Source organism: Dromiciops gliroides, chromosome 6 (genome assembly GCF_019393635.1).
Source record: "Dromiciops gliroides isolate mDroGli1 chromosome 6, mDroGli1.pri, whole genome shotgun sequence".
NCBI lineage: Eukaryota > Metazoa > Chordata > Mammalia > Microbiotheria > Microbiotheriidae > Dromiciops > Dromiciops gliroides.
Genome location: NC_057866.1, coordinates 255,532,101 through 255,551,297, shown reverse-complemented (window position 1 = coordinate 255,551,297; position 19,197 = coordinate 255,532,101). Strand labels below are relative to the sequence as shown.

Genomic DNA, 19,197 nt, shown 5'->3' with positions numbered 1-19,197 from the left:
GTACATAATGAATGCTCATCAAATTTGTAGAGAGCATAAAGCTGGAAAGAATTGCTAACACACTGAATGACAGAATTGGAATCCACAAAAAGGTCTTGGCAGGCTAGAGTGTTGGGCTGAATCTAATAAGATGAAATTGAATAGGGATGAATTTAAAGTCTCACATTTGAGTTCAAAAAATCAGCTTCGCAAGGACAAGATGAGAGAATCATGACTATACGACATTTCATCAGAAACAGATTTGGGGGTTTAGTAGATTATGAGTTTGATATTAGGTAACAGCATTATATGACAGTAAAAAAAAAGCTAATTTAATGTCCAAGACCAGGGAGGTGGCAACCCCACTGTGCCCTGCCCCAGGCAGACTGCATCTAGGGTATTGTATTCAGCTCTGGGAACCATTTTAAAGGTATTTTATTTTTAATTTATGGAATAAAACAAGCATTTCCATAACACAGTATAATAAAAAAAAGATTGCACATGAAACTGAATATTCCAGAAAATTCATTGAAAAGCTAGAGAGCATGCAAAAGAGGATAACCAGGATGGCGAGGACCTCAAATTCATGCCATCTGAGGGATGGTTGAAGGAACTAGGGATTCTTAGCCTGGATAAAAGGATATGTGATGGTCATCATGAAATGTCTGGAAGGCTTTCACGTGCAAAAGAGATTGTACTCATTCTCTTTGGTGTCAGAGGGGAGAAGGAGGAAGAATGGATGAGAATGGGGAAGAGTGAATGTAGGCTCGATGTTGGGGAAAATGTCCTAACTGTTAGAGCTGCCCCAAAGTTGGGTGGGTTGCCATGGGTGGTAATGGGCTCTTCCTTCCCAGAGGTCATCAAACAAAGACTGTCATGTTGAAGGGGATGGAGATGAAGAAATCAAATTCACACTGATTTGGATTCAATGATCTCCCAGCTCTGAGATTCTGGGATTCTTACCCCCTTTCCCCCAACCTTGTTTCCTTAGCCCCAACTATTGAGTTTGAAGAGGCTGCCTACCAGGTCCGGGAGCCTGCTGGGCCAGATGCTCTGGCAATTCTGAACATCAAAGTGATACGAAGAGGGGACCAGAACAGGACTTCCAGGGTCCGCTGCAGTACCCGCGATGGATCTGCCCAGTCTGGTGTGGATTATTACCCAAAGAGTCGTGTCCTGAAGTTCAGTCCTGGTAATGAAAGGGAAACCACAAGAAGTGGGGTTTATTCTTTGGAATGGGGTGTATTTGGCATTGGAAGAAGGGATTAAGCAGAGGAAGGAAAGAGAAATAAATTATATCTAAAAAGCATTTGCATATACTGAAAAAGTTTTGATAGTGATTTAGCAAAAATAATGAGGATTTTTTTAGCTCCATTGTATTAAAACATGCTCTCTCTTTCTTTCTCTCTCCCCCCTTCTCCCTCTCTCTTTTCCTCTCTCTCTCTTTCTCTATGTACATTATATATATATATATATACATATATATATGTATATATGCATATATACACAGGGAGAGATAGCATGTTTTAATGTTCAGTAAGTTAGTTCAGTAAAATGATATGCTCATGAAATTGCTTTCTTGGTCAAAATTGTATATGTTTGTGTGTGTAGGTATATAATTTTGGCCAAGAATACAACTTCATGAGCACATAATTATATGTATATATATATACACATATGTATATATGTGTATATGCAATTATATGCATGTGTATATGTTTGTGTGTGTGTGTATATATATATATATATACTATTATATATATACACACTGTTTTATATATATATATATATATATACATACACATACATATATAAAATGTTGGCCAAGGATGCAATTTCATGAACATACAATTTTACTGAATAATAAAAGAACATACACAGCTTCCATCTTCCATGCATTTGTTGCTCTCTCAGGTTTACAAAGAAATATAAGCTATGATGTTAGGAGCTATTTCATTAGGGGTTTTGTGCACAGTATTTATCACAGGAGGCCGTAATGGAGACAGGAGCTGAGGGAGGGTGAAGAATGAGTGGGGTCAAGCTAGTAAGATCAGCCAAATTAACTGTGTGGTTTAAAATGACTCATCAGGATTATTTAATAATGAGGTTTGAGTAACCCAGGCTTGGTGTCAGTGCTGCCAACATCTGTAGAGTAGTGGGAATGGGCAGCAGTGGTATGGGGAAGTTTCAGGTAATCCTTCCTAGCAAGACAAGGCTTGGAGGAAAGGAAGATCTTGCTTTGCCTTGAGAATAGAAATCTAAGTCTTGGACTAGAACTACTGCAAGGCCCCCACAATTTCACCCAATTTTCCTATTTGGGTAGTCTAGCACTGTAGTTCAAAGAATTGATGCTCTTCAGGGGACGGATGTGAGGATGTGTGTCAGTAAAAGAGAGAAAGAATTAAATGAAGACACGTATCCAGGGTGGAATCTCTTTCAAGCCATAGATTTTTATTACATCCAACGATCATCGGAAGAGCCTCATTAATCCTCATATGGTCTTGAATAATACATCTGCAGGTGAATGTTTCCGAGCTTCTACCACAGTGGGGGTTTTGTCTATCAAACGGACTCTCTTCATTTTAAGTAGTAATAAGGCAATTAGCAAAAAACAGGTGAAGATAAAATGGCTCAGTGCAGAACCATCCAGGGCCTCTCCAACATTCTCTTTACCTCCGTGGTACAGGCGTGGACCACATGCTGTTTAAAGTTGAGATTCTGTCAAATGAAGATCGAGAGTGGCATGAGTCCTTCTCCCTGGTCCTTGGCCCTGATGACCCAGTGGAAGCAGTCCTTGGTGATGTGACCACCGCAACGGTGACAATCCTAGACCAGGAGGCTGCAGGGAGTCTCATCTTACCAGCACCACCCATTGTAAGTGACTTATCAGAGAGAAAGCAGGGGCAGCTAGGTGGCCCAGTGGATAGAGCACTGGCCCTGGATTCAGGAGGACCTGAGTTCAAATCCAGCCTCAGATACTTGACGCTTACTAGCTGTGTGACCCTGGGCAAATCACTTAATCCCAATTGCCTCACCAAAAAAAAAAAAAAGAAAGAAAGAAAGCATTCCCCCCAGGTGGCCCTTGGGGAGAATATGGGAGGAAGGTGGAACTTGTAATTTAATGGGGTTTTTGGACCAGATTTGTAATTTCATCCACTTAGGGAATTCCTTGGTGAGGAAATTCCTCCCACTGACAGATTGCCACCTTCTCTACTAGTCTTAGAGCCTGGAGATCTGAGAGGTTAAGTGACTTGCCCAGAGTCACACAGTCAGTGTGTGTGTCAGAAGTGGGACTGGAGTCTAGGGATTCTGAATCTAGTTCTCTCTATACACTACATGATGGATAATTTAATAATTGGGTTACAAATACATTTATCTGTACTTCATCTCTTGCTGTTCTGTATTATTTTCTCAGGGAGCCCTCTTTTCATAAATTCCCATGAGGCGTAACAGTTATGCTGCCACCAAAAGCAATGCCATTTCTGGGATGCTTGTGGGAGGTAGCGCCCAACTCATCATCCTGTTGTCTGGGCTCCCCTGAAGCTTTGTTGCTCTCGTTTTGCAGGTGGTTATGCTTGCTGATTATGATCATGTGGAAGAAGTGACTAAGGAAGGGGTCAAAAAATCTCCTTCCCCAGGGTACCCGCTGGTCTGCGTCACTCCTTGTGACCCTCACTTCCCCAAGTATTCCATTATGAAGGAACGCTGCATGGAGGCAGGCATCAATCAAACCTCTGTCCGGTTTAGCTGGGAAGTAGCGACACCCACGGATGGTAATGGGGCAAGGTCTCCGTTTGAGACCATCACTGACAACACACCATTCACCAGTGTCAACCACATGGTATGTATGATGGCCAGGGTGGGATGAGGAAGTGTAGACTTGCTTCCGTGATTCCTTTAGAGAGCTATGAAATAAAGTGGTTGTTGTTTAGTCTTGTCAGTTGTGTCTGACTCTTTATGAACCTGTGGACAGTAGCACGCCAATACTATCCATGGGGTTTTCTAGGCAAAGATACTGGAGTGGTTTGCCATTTCCTTCTCCCAAGAATGAAGGCAAACAGAGGTTAAGTGGCATGCCCAAGGTCCACTGAACTACCTACCTGAAATAAAGTAGCTAGAATTAAATTCTTTAACATACATGGTATGAGGGGTTAAACACAAACAAGGGGATGCAGTCTTTTATTTACTTTTTTTTTTTTGATGAGGCAATTGGGGTCACACAGCTAGTAAGTATCAAGTGTCTGAGGTCGGATTTGAACTCAGGTCCTCCTGACTCCAGGGCCAGTGCTTTATTCACTGCGCCACCTAGCTGCCCCCTTTTCTTTACTTTTAACTCATCAACATGTATGTATTGAATATCTACTATGGACCTCTTCCATTTTAGAAAGCATGGGAAATTAAAAGGAAAGTAAAATGTAATCATTGTAGGGAAAACAAGATTATTTGGGTAAACAATTGAGTGATAAGCAACAGGGTTGGTTTCCCTATATTAATGAAAAATAGACCTTTTTGTCACTTTCTCACAAAAAGAAAAGTTGCAGGGAGTACATAGCAGTACACACAAAAAATATTGTGCTTTACCTTTGGAATTGTCTTGATCTGAGTCTAGCCTCTTCTAACACAAAGGAAGCAGCAAGGTGATACTGTTGGGCTTGGAATCAGGAAGCCCTGAGTTCAAATCTGGATATTGACACTTTATTAGCTGTATGACCATGGTCAAGTCAATTAACCTCTGTGTGCCTCAGTTTCCTTATCTGGAAAATGAATATTGTAATAGCACCTCCCTCCCAGGGTTGCTGTGAGAAACAAGTCACAACATCAATGATATATTAATTGCTATCCAGAGCTTAGACTTCTAGTACTACAGCTAGGAGACCATTTTTTCTTAGTATGTGATCTTAGCTGCATTTTATTCATCTTCTCTGTTATTGGCCAGTGACCTATCTCTTCTTTCACCTTGCATCAAAATTGACATGAATGGTATCTGACATTTATCTCTCTGGTCTACAGTAACTTTCAAGGGAGTTTAGACTGCTCTTAAGGAAACTTGGTTCATTATTATAGGACAACAAATTCAATTTGTGATTCAGTCTGCCATCTTGAAGCAAGATAACAGCTGATCCCTTTTAAATGAACAAATCGATAGCCTTTAACGAATTTCAGCAAAGACTTTAAAATTGGTCTGTAGCTAACAAAAACATGAGTTTTTTTCTTCGTAGAGCAGGGATTCTTGGTATGAACTTCCTTTTTAAATATTTTGATACCTGTATTTCAATATAAGTAGTTACCTTTATATAGGCATCTATATACATAGAATTGTATTATATAATATAATATTATGATATATTTTATGTTATATGTTGTGATATTATATTATGAAATACTATATTATATGATACCATGATATACTGTGATATATTCTATTGTATTATGTTTTATTGTATTATATCATGTGATGTGATGATGTGATATGATAAATACAAAGGATTCTGTGTATTTCATCTTATGCTTTTAAAAGCATAATGGGGGGTAGCTAGGTGGTACAGTGGATAGAGCACCAGCCCTGGATTCAGGAGGACCTGAGTTCAAATCCAGCCTCAGACACTTGACATTTACTAGCTGTGTGACCCTGGGCAAGTCACTTAACCCCAATTGCCTCACAAAAAAAGCATACTAGTCTGAGAAGGGGTCCACAGGCTTCCAGAGCACAAAAAAGCCAGGTTCTGAACCTGCCTGTCATCAAATTCCGATACACTCAATAAATTGACCTGATGAAAAAGAGGATGCTGGTGTCTCCATCCTGAATGTGAAGTAACAACACTGTTCCCACTCTGGCAAGGCTGATGGTTAACATGTCCATGGCAGCCGTTGGCTTTGGCCAATGTACCCTTTAACTGGGATGAAGCTTTGAGCAACCATGATGCTGAACTCAGTGCCTGAAAACACCAACTCTCAATCGTAGAAGCCTTGGAGTTGAATGGAGGTTACCGAGGATGAGACCTTTGTGAACCACCAATTAGACAGGCTAGAGAGCTTGCTTTGGCCAGTCTGGCTGAGCTGCCTTCTTGTTCCTTTGCAGGTACTGGACAGCATCTACTTCAGCCGGAGGTTCCACGTGCGCTGCGTGGCGAAGGCCGTGGACAAAGCGGGGCACCTGGGGACCCCGCTGCGAAGTAACATCGTCACCATAGGGACAGACAGCGCTATCTGTCACACGCCTGTCGTGGCGGGGACCGCCAGAGGCTTCCAGGCTCAGTCCTTCATTGCTACCCTGAAGTACCTTGATGTCAAACACAAAGAGCATCCCAACAGGTCAGCCAGGTGTCACCCTCTACGGAGAGAGGTTTGGCCGAGTCCAGCACCTTTCTCGTGTTTCCTACAACACTGTTTTACTGAGCATGTGTGTGTGTGTGTGTGTGTGTGTGTGTGTGTGTGCGTACTTAACCAATGAGAAAGCATTTTTAAAGAACCTACTGTGTGGTAGGCACTGGGCTAGATGCTGGGAATGCAAAGATAAAAATGACACAGTCCCTGCCCTCAAAGATCTTACATTCCATAGGAGGAGAGATTACTGACACAGTAAGTAAACATTAGGAACTGCCTAGGGATACAAAGAAAAGTGAAAGACAGGCCCTGATGTCAAGGCACTCACAGTCTAATGGGGGAGACAAGAAGCAAACGACTGTTTGCTAGATGTAGGATATATAAGATAAATCAAGGGTTGGGAGAAACTTCTTGAAGATGGTGGGAATTGAAGGAAGCCAGGGAAGTTGGGTGGCAGAAATGAGAAGGGAGGGCATTCCAGGCATGGTGGATGGCCAGAGAAAATGCCCAGAGTCCAGAGGAGTATTTTTTTTTTGTTTTTTTTTGCGAGGCAATGACAGCTAGTGTCAGGTGTCTGAGGCCACATTTTGAACTCAGATCTCCTGAATCCAGGGCCAGTACTTTATCCACTTCACCACCTAGTTGCCCCTTAGAGGAGTATCTTGTTTGAAATATGTACAAAATGGGTCAGATAAGTGGCGCAGTGGATAGAGTGCAAACCTCAGAGTCAGGAGGGCCTGAGTTCAAATCCAGCCTCTGACATTTACTAGCTGTGCAACTTTGGACAAGTCACTTAACCCTGATTGCCTCCCAAAAAAATTTCTTCTATGTATATGTACAAAATAAATAAAAGATTATTTCAGTGAGGAGACACTAGTAATTGCTGTGCAGATCAGGAAAAGCCTTATGTGGCAGATAGTGTTTGAGCTGAGCTTTAAAAGGAATTAGACATTATAATGGGCTGAGGAGAGCAAAGAGTGCGTTCCAGGCAGGGGGAACAGCTCAGGCAATAGCATGGTGTTGGGAGAGAGGAAGTGTCATGCGTGAAGAACAGAAAATAAGGCCTAATTGGCTGGCCTTTATATTTGTGTGTGTGTGTGTGTATTTGTGGGGCAGTAAGGGTTAAGGGACTTGCCTAGGGTCACACAGCCAGTAAGTATCAACTGTCTAAGGTCAGATTTGAACTCAGGTCCTTCTGAATCCAGGGCCAGTGCTTTATCCACTGGGCCACCTAGCTGCCCCCTATATATTTGTGTTTACACTCAGAGGTACTTAAAGTATCCCTTACATGTGGTAAATATCCATTATATTGCAGTATGCTTACATCCATATGTCAACTGAGCCCAGAAAAGTTAGTGTATCTGCGTAACTATTGTGAACAATAATAACTCACATTTATATGTAACATTTTAAAGTTTACAAAACACTTTCTTCATGCTAGCCCTGTGAGGTATATAACATGAATACCAGTGCTGCCACCTCCACCATCACCACTCCTCCTCCCCCTCCTCCTCATTTGATTACCATCACCATTTTATGGATGTAGAAACTAGACTCAGGGAGAATTAGTGCCTTTCCTAGGTTCCTGCGCTCTAAAGCATCAGAACCAACACCAGGCCAGCCCTTCTGATTTTGATACTTCTCTTTATATTGTGATGTCTCTTAGTACTAGAACTAGTCTGGGTACCAAGGAGACTCGAACCCTGATCTACGTTCCTAACAGAAAGAAAATAGGTGACTTTGGTGACAGGGCACCAGCAGCGCCATCCTAAGACACTGGAGATGTTTCAGACCTACCTGAGGATGAAGCTTGGTCTTTCCAGTGTTTTAAAAATGGCAGGTATTCAGGGGTAGCTAGGTGGTGCAGTGGATAGAGCACTGGCTCTGGAGTCAGGAGTACCTGAGTTCAAATTCGACCTCAGACACTTAACACTTACTAGCTGTGTGACCCTGGGCAAGTCACTTAACCCCAATTGCCTCACTAAAAAAAAATGGCAGGTGTTCACTGCAAGGCAGTCATGCTAATGGGTGGTGGGCCTGTGATAGACTGCAAAAACAAACAAAGGAGGGGCAGCTAGGTGGCACAGTGGATAAAGCACCAACCTTGGATTCAGGAAGATCTGGGTTCAAACCCGACCTCAGACACTTGACACTTGCTCGCTGTGTGACCCTGGGCAAGTCACTTAACCCTCATTGCCCTGCAAAAACAAACAAACAAAAAAACCAAAGAAAGTAAAGAGTCATAGAAAGAAGGGAGTGGTGGCAATTGAGGAAGAAGAAGGTGACACTGGAGTTTTTGTTTTCATCTGACATGAGGAAGATAATCACTAAACAGCTGAAAATGCCAGTAGTTTAAGGTTTGCCTTCATCTTGTCTGATAACCAGTTAGACCAGATGGCTAAGCCATGAGACAGTGATGGGGACAGAGGGAAGCCCCTCCTCACCTCCTTCTCTACTAGAGGTCTTCCCTCCCCATCACAAGCCCTGCCCTGGCCATGCTGCTTCTTGATGGTTAAAGTGAGGAAAGCGGATGGAAATGTTTCTTCTCCCAATTCCCTGCTATTCCATGCAGCTAATATACCAAGGCCACCAGTTTTTCAGACAAGAACGATGATGTCAACTTGGTCCAAACTTTTGGTGCATCTTCCCCATGAGAGGTGAGAGAAGAATCTCCAGAGGCCCCATTGGTTACTCTCAGAAATCCCCCCAGCCAGGCGCAGCTTCCACCACACACTGTTTATTCCCCCAGTTACTCAAGGTGGGGAAAAAAGGATAAAGGGAAAATATCCCAGCTACTACTGTATAAACATTGCTACCAGTTTGGAGAAAGATAGACTAAGCCCAGAAATTCTGCTGCTCTCTGGAAGCATGCTCAGATTTTTGCATTTGGTTGTGGAAAACCAGCAGCCAAAAATTAGTGCAAATCACAAAAACGATTTCCTTTTAATTCTGGCTCAGCTCAAAAAGCATTTTTTAAACATTTTTTTTTTGCAGGGCAATGAGGGTTAAGTGACCTGCCCAGGGTTACACAACTAGTAAGTGTCAAGTGTCTGAGGTCGGATTTGAACTCAGGCCCTCCTGAATCCAGGGCCAGTGTTTTATCCACTGTACCACCTAGCTGCCCCCATTTCTTATAATGATGGCAACTCTGTGCTGGAGAAAGGATCCAGAGTTTGAAGACTTGTATTCCAAATTGTACTCTATGACTTCATCTCTCCAAGGCTATTGTTCACTTATCCATAAAATGAGGGGTGAGACCACAGGGCCTCCTGAGGTTCCTTCAAAATCTAAAATTATAGGGTTCCATCTATCTCTCTTTGCATTAGAGTATTGCACTACAGAACAGTAGATATTGCACTGCATAGTATTAAACAGTTTTGTGCAGGGTACTGTACTGGGCACCCTATAGAAGGAATGTTCATCTGTTTTCAGTAGCTTATAATTAAGCTGAATGACAAAATAAACAGTGACAGTTTGTTATAAAGTGTGTTTATAAACATACGAGGAACAACAAGAGGTTATAATTGAATGAATTATGCCATAGTACAAATGCTATGCTGGAGAAGGAAATGGCAAACCACTCCAGTGTCTTTGCCAAGAAAACTCCAGATGGGGTCACAAAGAGTCGGACGCGACTGAGACGACTGAATAACAAATGCTATATAAAAATGCTCAGTGCAATATGCCTCTGTGCCTATAACCTCTCCCCACTTCCCTCAGGTAGAGAGCCCTAAAGCCCTCCATTCAGAGGTTATGCCACCAGACACAACCTGCTCTTACAGTCTTTTTCTCATCACTCATATACTCCTGATGTTGTGTGTTGTTTGTCCTTTAGTTTTGAAGAGGACCAATGACAGCACAGGTGATGTCTTGACTTATGCATGAATTGCATTTAAGTAAGGCAGAGTTGCACAAAATTGTCAGCCTTACTCTCTCTTCCTGAGGTATTGAAGTCCAATGACAGGTCAAAGGTCAAGACTCACCCTGGTCATGGCCCAGGATGCAGTAGATGACCCTGCTGTCTCTGATGCCTTACCAAACTTTAAAAGCTCCAAGGCTCCCATTTCAGCCACTTTTGTGATCACTGGAGCAAATTGTTCTCATCCACCCATTCCACCGGGGAAAGTCTCCACATGCTTGGAGAAGACGTCCCATCTAACGCACTGACCAGTTTGAGATCTGTCGGTCACTGTCAACTTGGTTTAGCCCATCTGCCGATGTGTGTGGCTTCTGTGTATGCTATAGCTTCTTGGAGCCACGGGGGAGAGTTGGGTGAATGAAGCGGACACCAAAGGTGGATAAGCAGTCCTGAAAAAGGCTCGGAAAACCTGAATTCTTCCTGAATTCCCATACACCCCATACTCTTAGTATATATTGGTGGGGGGAGGGGAACACTAGTGACCAGGTCACAGCCCAGCCCCCACATATGGCCTTCCTTACAACAAGGCTCTTCCCCTAGTGTGGGCTTCTCAACCCCAAACTTATCCTGACCTAAATTAAGTAATGGCCTTCCTCACTATTCCCGCATGCAATTTGAGAAACATTTCTCACACTGAATGTGTCTGTCCCTACCATACCTGGCTCACTCTCCCACCTGCCTGAAAATTTCTTTTCCCAACCATCACTCATCTTTTTCTGTTCTCTTGATGACTGCTCCCTGGCTAGGTCCTTCACCTCCAAATTGCCAAATGGGAGCTCAGCCTACTCCAAAAGATCCCCATGGAATTTCGGGCATACACATTCCCTTTTAGCTTCTAGGATACACCTGTTTTTCCTTTTTATATTCTTGGCTCCACAGCATTCTAACCTCCTGATACAAGGTAGGGTTGGTACTTATTTAGTTAGAGATGAAATGAGTCTTGAAGAAGGTGATATGGAATAATAGAAAGGAAGTAGGAGATCATTCCAGAGAGAGAGAGGAGGATGAGTAAAAGGTTGGCTGTGGGAACAGGTGAGATATGTAGCAGAAAACTGAATTCACAGTATAAGAGCTTGGTGGTATCCTGAAATTCATGGAGAGGGAGGAGAGACAGAGACAGATAAAAGGAGAGAAGAAGGGGGAGAGAGGGAGGGAGATGTTGGGAGAGAGAGAAAGAGAGAGAGAGAGAGAGAGAGAGAGAGAGAGAGAGAGAGAGAGAGAGAGAGAGAGAGAGAGAGAGAGAGAGAGAGAGAAAGAAAGAGAGAGGGAGGGAGACACAGATTCATCCTTATAAGGGAGCCCAGTACAGTGGGGAAAAGTGTTAGCTCTGTGGTCACATGATTGGAGTTCAAATACTACCTCCAATGTTTGTTACCTAATAAATCTTAGCCAAGTCACTTAGCCTTCTGGTGTCTCAGTTTTAATGAACAGAATTCACTTAATAGTTTGACTCTATAAGGAAGAAATTTATTTCTGACAGGAAATAAAAATAGAAAGTAATCTGATCTAATCAAGTAAAAATTCTTTGTCTTTCATGGCAGTATAATTCTAGAGGGTTGAAGATACTTTCAAAGATTGGATTCCATAAATATAGACATTACCTTTGCACACGAAACCCAGCTTTAAACATTATAGCTGGGGATCATTTCTGACATTCATAAGGGAAAGGAAAAAGGTAGTTATGAGAGGGAAATCTGCTGTCCTACTCATTAACTATAATGAAGATAAATTTGGACTTGAGCCTAATCCATATTGACTTTTCCCCAGGATCCACATCTCGGTCCAGATCCCACACCAGGACGGTATGCTGCCTCTTATCTCGACAATGCCGTTGCACAATGTGCATTTTCTCTTATCGGAGTCCATCTACAGACATCAGCATGTCTGCTCGAATCTCATCACCATTGGGGATCTGAAAGGTATCTCAGGTAAGCCCAGGGAAAGCCAATACCTTGCTTGCTTGACTCAAGCCTGGAGACTAAGTGCTACAAGGGATTAAGTTTCTTCTGCTTGGCTCAAGAAAACAGAAGTGGGTGTAAAGGATGGTGATTCCCTGCAAAGCAGCAGATATAGACTGGATAAAAAAAAAGATCTTAACAATTTGAGTTATCTGAATTGAGTAGGCTGCATTGGGAGACTGTGGGTTATCCTTCACCAAAGTCTGATGGTGACACAGTGTATAGAGCACTGGGCCTGGAATCAATCAGACCTGAGTTCAAATATGGCCCCAGACACTTAATAGATGCGTGACTCTGGGCACATCACTTAACCTTGGTCTACCTCAGTTTCCCAACTGTAAAATGGGAATAATGATAGCACCTGCCTCCCAGGGTTGTTGTGCAATTGTTACGAAGATCAAATAAGGTAATAATTGAAAAGCATTAAGCATAGTGCCTGGCACACAGTAGGCACTTAATAAATGCTTGTTTCCTTCCTTCCTGATGGTTTTGATACCATGGAGACTATTCTTGTCTAAGTTAGATTAAATTACTTTTGACATCCTTTCTATTTCTGAGACTCAGTAATTCTGAGTTTCCATGAAAGCATTCAGAAACTATAAACGCTGACGCAAAAAAGGACAATTTTCTTGCTCTCTGTTACAGTAATTAAAAAAAAAAATCAGTATTTGGAAAGTTGAGAATTGCCGCATCGATGCATTTCCCCTGCTGTCATTTTGTTGCCTAGTAACTGAGTCATGAGGCATAACATCACATATCTGACCTCTCGGGGTGGGCAGCTGGCTGTTAGGAGAGAGCCAGTGTTGTTTTTTTTTTCCTTTCTGCATATCTGGCTACCAATTTTGCTTTCTTCCACCCAAGATCATTTGTTCTTCATTTCTTCCCAGCTTCCTGCTGTCTCTTACAGGATTAAATGAGCCAAGCTAGTGTTTATTTTGGCAGCAAGCACTGCATTTAACACATGGCAATGGGCACTTAACAAGGCTTGCATATCATTATCTCAGTACGTTTGAAGTACACACATTGTGCTATTAATAGTCACCCGGATAGAGGAGGAAAGATTGGAGCGGTCCCTGATGACACCGTTGCCTAATAAAGCTCCCTTGCATCAGAGATGGCTCCTTTTCTCGCCCACAGAAGCGGGATTCTTGGATGAAGTCATCTATGACGACATCGCCCTGGGCCCGGGCTATGATCGTCCTTACCAGTTTGATCCCACCGTGAGGGAGGCCAAGACCATCCAACTCTACAAGCACTTGAACCTGAAGAGCTGCACGTGGACCTTTGATGCTTATTACGACATGACTGAATTGATTGATGTCTGTGGGGGATCTGTAACTGCTGACTTCCAGGTGTGTTTCCACACTTTTCTCTCTTCCCCTCTCCTGTTTTCTCTCCTCGGTGTCATCTTTTCAGACAAAATCCACGTCTGATGATGGAGCACCTGATTTAGCACCTGACATGGCTCTTTCTCCATTGGCTGAATAATGTCGCCTTGCAGAGAATGAGTGTGGGAACATCACTCCCATAAAATGAATCAAAACTCCAAATAAAGGAGACAGGCAGCAATTATACAAGTTGTTATCATTTTTTGTTGTGCATAAAATATTTGAGAGGCAACATGGTACAGTGGATAGAGAGGCTCACCTTGGAGTTTAAGAAGAGCTAAGTTTGAGTGCTGCCTCTTGATACCTCTTGGCTATGTGATGAAAAAAAGAAGGAAGAAAGGAAGGGAGGAAGGAAGGGAGGAAGGAAGGAAGGAAGGAAGGAAGGAAGGAAGGAAGGAAGGAAGGAAGGAAGGAAGGAAGGAAGGAAGGAAGGAAGGAAGGAAGGAAGGAAGGAAGGAAGGAAGAAAGGAAGGAAGGAAGGAAGGAAGGAAGGAAGAGAGGGAGGGATGTGGAAAGCAAGGGAGGGAATGAAGGAAAGGAAGAAGAAAAGGGAGATGGATGAGGAAAGAAGGAAGGTAAGAAGAAAGGGAGGTAAAAAGGAAAGGAGAGAGAGGAAGGATAAAAGGAAGGAAGGCAAGGAGGGAGAGGCAGATGAAAGGAAGAAAGACAGGAAAGAAGGGGGAGAGATGGAGAGAAGGCGGAAGAAGCAGAAAAGAAGAAAGAAAATGGAGGAAAGGGAAGGAAGGCAGGTAAGGACAGACTTTCTAAATGGGAGGTAGTCTAATGTAGGAATAAGTGTGAAACCAAGATTCAGGTTTGCCACTAACTAGTTGTTGAATTTGGTCAAATCACCATAATAGCCTGGACCACAGTTTGCTCAACTTTAATGAATGGGGCCAACATAGATGATCTCTGGGGTCTTTCACGTGCTATAGTCGGAGTTTCTCAGTCTAAGAGCAATCAGTGATCCTTCCTAAGAAGGGACCAGAAAGAACACTCTCTCAGCGGCCATCTTGTCCAACCTACACACCCATGAATCCATCATGCCTGTACACACCTGGCCAGTCTGTGCTTGAAGACCTCCAAGGAGGAGTAACCTACTACCTCTTAAAGAAGCCTGTTCCCCTTTGGGGTACCTCTAATTAGGAAAGAAGGAAATTCTTCCTGGCATTGAGCCAACACTTATCCTGGTTAGCAACATCCATATAAATAAGTTCTTTGCCCAGGCTATTCTCCCTCCTCGGCCCCCTGGGATATTTCTCCCTTATTATCACCTTGGCATCTCATATAATAATAACTCACATTTCTCTGGCCCTTTACAACTTACAGAATACTTTCCTCATAACAGTCCTATGAGGTTGAGAGTGCGTTTTCATCTCCATCTCCTAGGTGAAGAAGTGTAAAATGTAAAATCACTTGGGGTGGCCAGGGTCACAAAATTAAGAGGCAGCAGATCTGGATTTTATTGTTTTGGGTTTTTTTTCCCCTGTGTGGGCAGTGAGGGTTAAGTGACTTGCCCAGGGTCACACAGCTAGTAAGTGTCAAGTGTCTGAGGCTAGATTTGAACTCAGGTCCTCCTGAATCCAAAGCTGGTGCTTTATCCACTGTGCCACCTAGCTGCCCCAGATTTGGATTTTAGCATGGACTCCAAGCTCTGAGTTCACCATACTGTGATGATTCCGTATTATAAGTAAGAGTGTCCCATGTTATGTGATGTTCAAGCCACCCTCGTGTGCCATAGCTAGACCGTCATCTCCAGAAGAGTGGAGGCATCATCCTATTCCATCATCACCCTCAATATCTATCCCAGTGCTTTGCACAAAGTGGGCCTTTTAGAAGTGTTCCAAGCTGAATTCAGTAGACAACTGTATGCTTTGTAGACAGAAGTCCAAGTCATAGGAGAGGAATGTCATAGTCAATACACATTTGAAAGGCATGCAGAGGAAGGCATGAGACCTTCCTGCTCCCGAGGAGCTCATCTGATGGGGGAATGCCCTAAGCTGTTCCTGTGAGGAAGTTCATTTCCAAGGTATCCTTGAGCAGAGCAATTAGAGGGAGTTTTTTAAATCCACTATTTGCTCCCCAAGTAACAGCTCACGCTTTTCAGCCAGACTTTGGGCAGCCCATAGAGGGACTGCATAATGATTATTTAGGGAAAATATCTTTAATTAGAGTAAAATATTTCATTTGTACAGCAGTGATTTTCCTCATTTTGAGTGTGCCGCTGCCCTCTGCTGGAGAGAATTTAACACTTGCACGAATGGTCAGTTCCTTTTTTTTTTTTTTGTGGTAATTAATCATAGAATCATAGATTGAGGACTAGAGGGGATGCTCATACAGTTATCTCAATTTATAAAATTATCTCCCATTTACAGGAAACTGAGAGCTGGAAAAGGTATTACTTGTCCAAAGTGGCAGAATTGTGATTCAAACCCAGGGCCTTTGATGCTAAATCCAGGGGTCTTTCCCAATAGACCAACCACACGGTTCAATTAACTGAAAAGCATAATGGACTGTGAAAGATAAAATGAGCCAGTCCTCAAACTCCATGTCAGTCTTTTCACTGTCACCATTGCTGAATGTGACTGCATAAACATTGTTCCTTTGGAACGTGCTACCCCACAGAATTATTTTTGTCTAAAGTTAGGGATTTTTGTATACAGTTAAGGGTTCCAGGTGGGGTCTTTGCCTAAATAAGAAACTCTAGCTCCTGTTGTTATCCAGTAACAGCTGACTAATGACCAGGAAGGATGTTCATGGAGAGCTGGTGGTTTCAGGTTTTTCTTATAATACTCACACTTGCTGGTCATTAATGGGGCCAATTTAGTAAGTGCTGTGAGTTCTTATTGTATCTATATTAGACACATCTTTCTATTGGGATCCATATGACCATCACAGGGCTCATGTCACTAGTGGATCATAAGTGTTTTTGTTGGCTGTGGTCACTTACAGTTTGCAGGTCACCCCATGACTGGCCTTTGACAAAGAGTAGCCTTTTCCTCCTTCAACCTCATGTAGTCTGCCTATCCTGTTCTGTTCTATTTTGTATTATGGGCATTATGTAGCTGTTTTATTTATTTAATATAATTTTTAATTTTTTCGTATGGGGCAATGAGGGTTAAGTGACTTGCCCAGGGTCACACAGCTAGTACATGTCAAGTGTCTGAGGCCAGATTTGAACTCAGGTCCTCCTGAATCCAGGGCTGATGCTTTATCTACTGCGCCACCTAGCTGCACCCCCACACAATATAGTTGTTTTTTGTAGTATTGTATATTTAATAGGCTGATAGATTTAATTCTGGGAAGGGACCTTAAAGGCCATCAGAGTCCAACCCATTTATTTCACAGATGAGGAAACTGAGGCACAGAGTGGTTGCATTACCTGCTCCAGGTCATGTTATAGCTAGTAAACACGTGAGGCAGAATTTGAACCCTGACCCTAAGTCTAATGCTCTATCCACTGCATAATACTGTATATCTATTATGACCTCCCAGTTAAATTATAAGCTTTGTGAGGTCATGGGGTATAGGTCTTACCTATACGTATCCTCAGTCCCTCGCATATAGCAGGTACTTGTCCATTCTACTGAGCATAATTAGGAAACAGCGAGATCTTTCCTTCTCTGTCTGAAGTAACTATGAATAGTGTTAATGCGTGTACTTCAGACAAATGGAAGACTTGTTTGTGCCCTTGTCAGCAAATGATTGTTGGATGATTTGAATGAATAAATATATCCCTACACCGGGAGAACACATGAATAATTCTGGACAACTTAGGGGAATCCCCTGGGCCTAATTAAAAAAATCCCTAAACCACTGATTCTTACAAGATTGGCTGTATGCCCAGCAAGGCCCTGACCTCAGTGACCTTATGCTATATTGCCAACCAGCTTATTCTGTCAACTTTTGACTTTCACCTTTCTTTGCTTCTGTATGATACTAATTTCACTTTTCCAACAGCATTCTTACTACTCACTCCTTGTCGCTGAACTTCATATTCTTTGAGGAGTATTGATAGACATGCTATGTTCCCAGGCCCTCAAGGATAAAGACCTTTTTTTGAGGTTTCCCATTCTATAAACCAGCACCAAGGGGTACACAAAGCTATTCAAGGCATATATTAAAAAAAAAAAAAGGATAGAGGTAACCAATCACATCGACCCAAATTTAACCCAAGCAATAACAGATTTAGAGAGTTTATGAAGAGAGACTTGACAGGGCGGGATAATTTTGCTGGTTAAGTAGAGTAGAGAGTGGCTAAGCCTTTTGGGACGGCCATCATGGAGTTGTGTTAGACACAGAGAGATTGGTGCTAAGTGAGTTACTGGAAGGAAGGAAAGAAAAATGCGTAACAAGACTCTTGAGGCAGGCTGGAACCTGTGTGAGGAAAGCAGAATGAGTAATTCTGAACTGGATCTTGGAATTAATAGAGTCAGAAGAGGCTGGTGAGAAACTTTACACTAGAATCTTAAATTCCGGGCAACCTGGGATGATGTGAAAGGCGTCTTGGGACGGGGGACTCGTTCTCTCCACGTTTTATTGGTTTAAGCACCGAACAGGCATATAAATCTTCCCTTGAAGTACCTCTGTGAGGTCTGAATGTTCAGTGTTTCATTCTAATTTGAGACACAAGAGAATTTGAAAGCAATTGACGTATTAGTATATAATAACACCTTGCCAAAAATCGAGTGATAACATTTAACATGATATGTCTTGTTCATTGAGCCTCTGGAGGAGATGTAGGATTTTCTTTTGCATTAAATTATTCCAATGGGGCCCTTCTTAATTAGGGAACCTCTTTGCCTTGAATAAAGTGGAAAATTGACCCAAATGTATGGCATAAGAAGATAGCTTGCATAGCATTTTATCTCCACACTTCAGTGGGTGCCTTCTTAGGAAATCTCTTAGGTGGGTTATCTAAAACATCTCATCCTGGAGGAGGAAATGGAAATACTCCACTAACACACAGCGTTCAGACTCAGGCACATAGGCGATGTCCTGTATCTTCTACCAAAATGTGCCCTAATTTATGTAGACCCTTTGTAAGGATATTCGTTCTTTCTGGCTGTTAGAGAATGTGTGAAAATCACATTATGTTGGTATGCTTCCTCATCTATAAAAAAAAATAAATAAAAATAGGAGATTTGACATGGTCTAAGAAGTCTAAATCCTAAACCCTTTCCAACTCTGAATCCCATGGCTTTGTAAAGAAAGGCATGGGGGCAGCTAGGTGGCACAGTGGATAGAGCCCCAGCCCCGGAGTCAGGAGTATCTGAGTTCAAATCCAGTCTCAGACACTTTGCGACCCTGGGCAAGTCACTTAACCCCAATTGCAAAAAAAAGAAAAAGAAAAAAAAGGCCTGAGTTCAAGTCCTGCTTCAGGTCCTTACTAGCTGTGCAACCCTGGGTAAGCCACTTGACTTGTGCTTGCCTCAGTTTCTTCATCTGTAAAATGGGGGTAGTAACATCACCCACCTCCCAGGATTGTTGTGAAGATCCAATGAGATCATTGTAAAGTGCCTTGTGCATACTAAATGTTATATAAATGTTGACTATCATTCTGATTATTAAAATTGACTAACAATCTTTTATCAAGCATGTGTTATGTGTTGGATACTACTCTCGGCAC

At 42.5% G+C, this 19,197-nt stretch overlaps 1 protein-coding gene across 1 annotated transcript in view; it reads left to right on the top strand.

Annotated features, from left to right (window-relative positions):
* The window catches only part of FRAS1 (Fraser extracellular matrix complex subunit 1), a 515,723-nt gene that overhangs the window by 477,595 nt on the left and 18,931 nt on the right, over window positions 1-19,197 (top strand). The window contains 6 exon segments of the mRNA XM_043971175.1: window positions 971-1,171; window positions 2,666-2,853; window positions 3,545-3,820; window positions 6,059-6,291; window positions 11,990-12,150; window positions 13,318-13,532. Coding sequence (XP_043827110.1) covers window positions 971-1,171; window positions 2,666-2,853; window positions 3,545-3,820; window positions 6,059-6,291; window positions 11,990-12,150; window positions 13,318-13,532 — 1,274 coding nt within the window.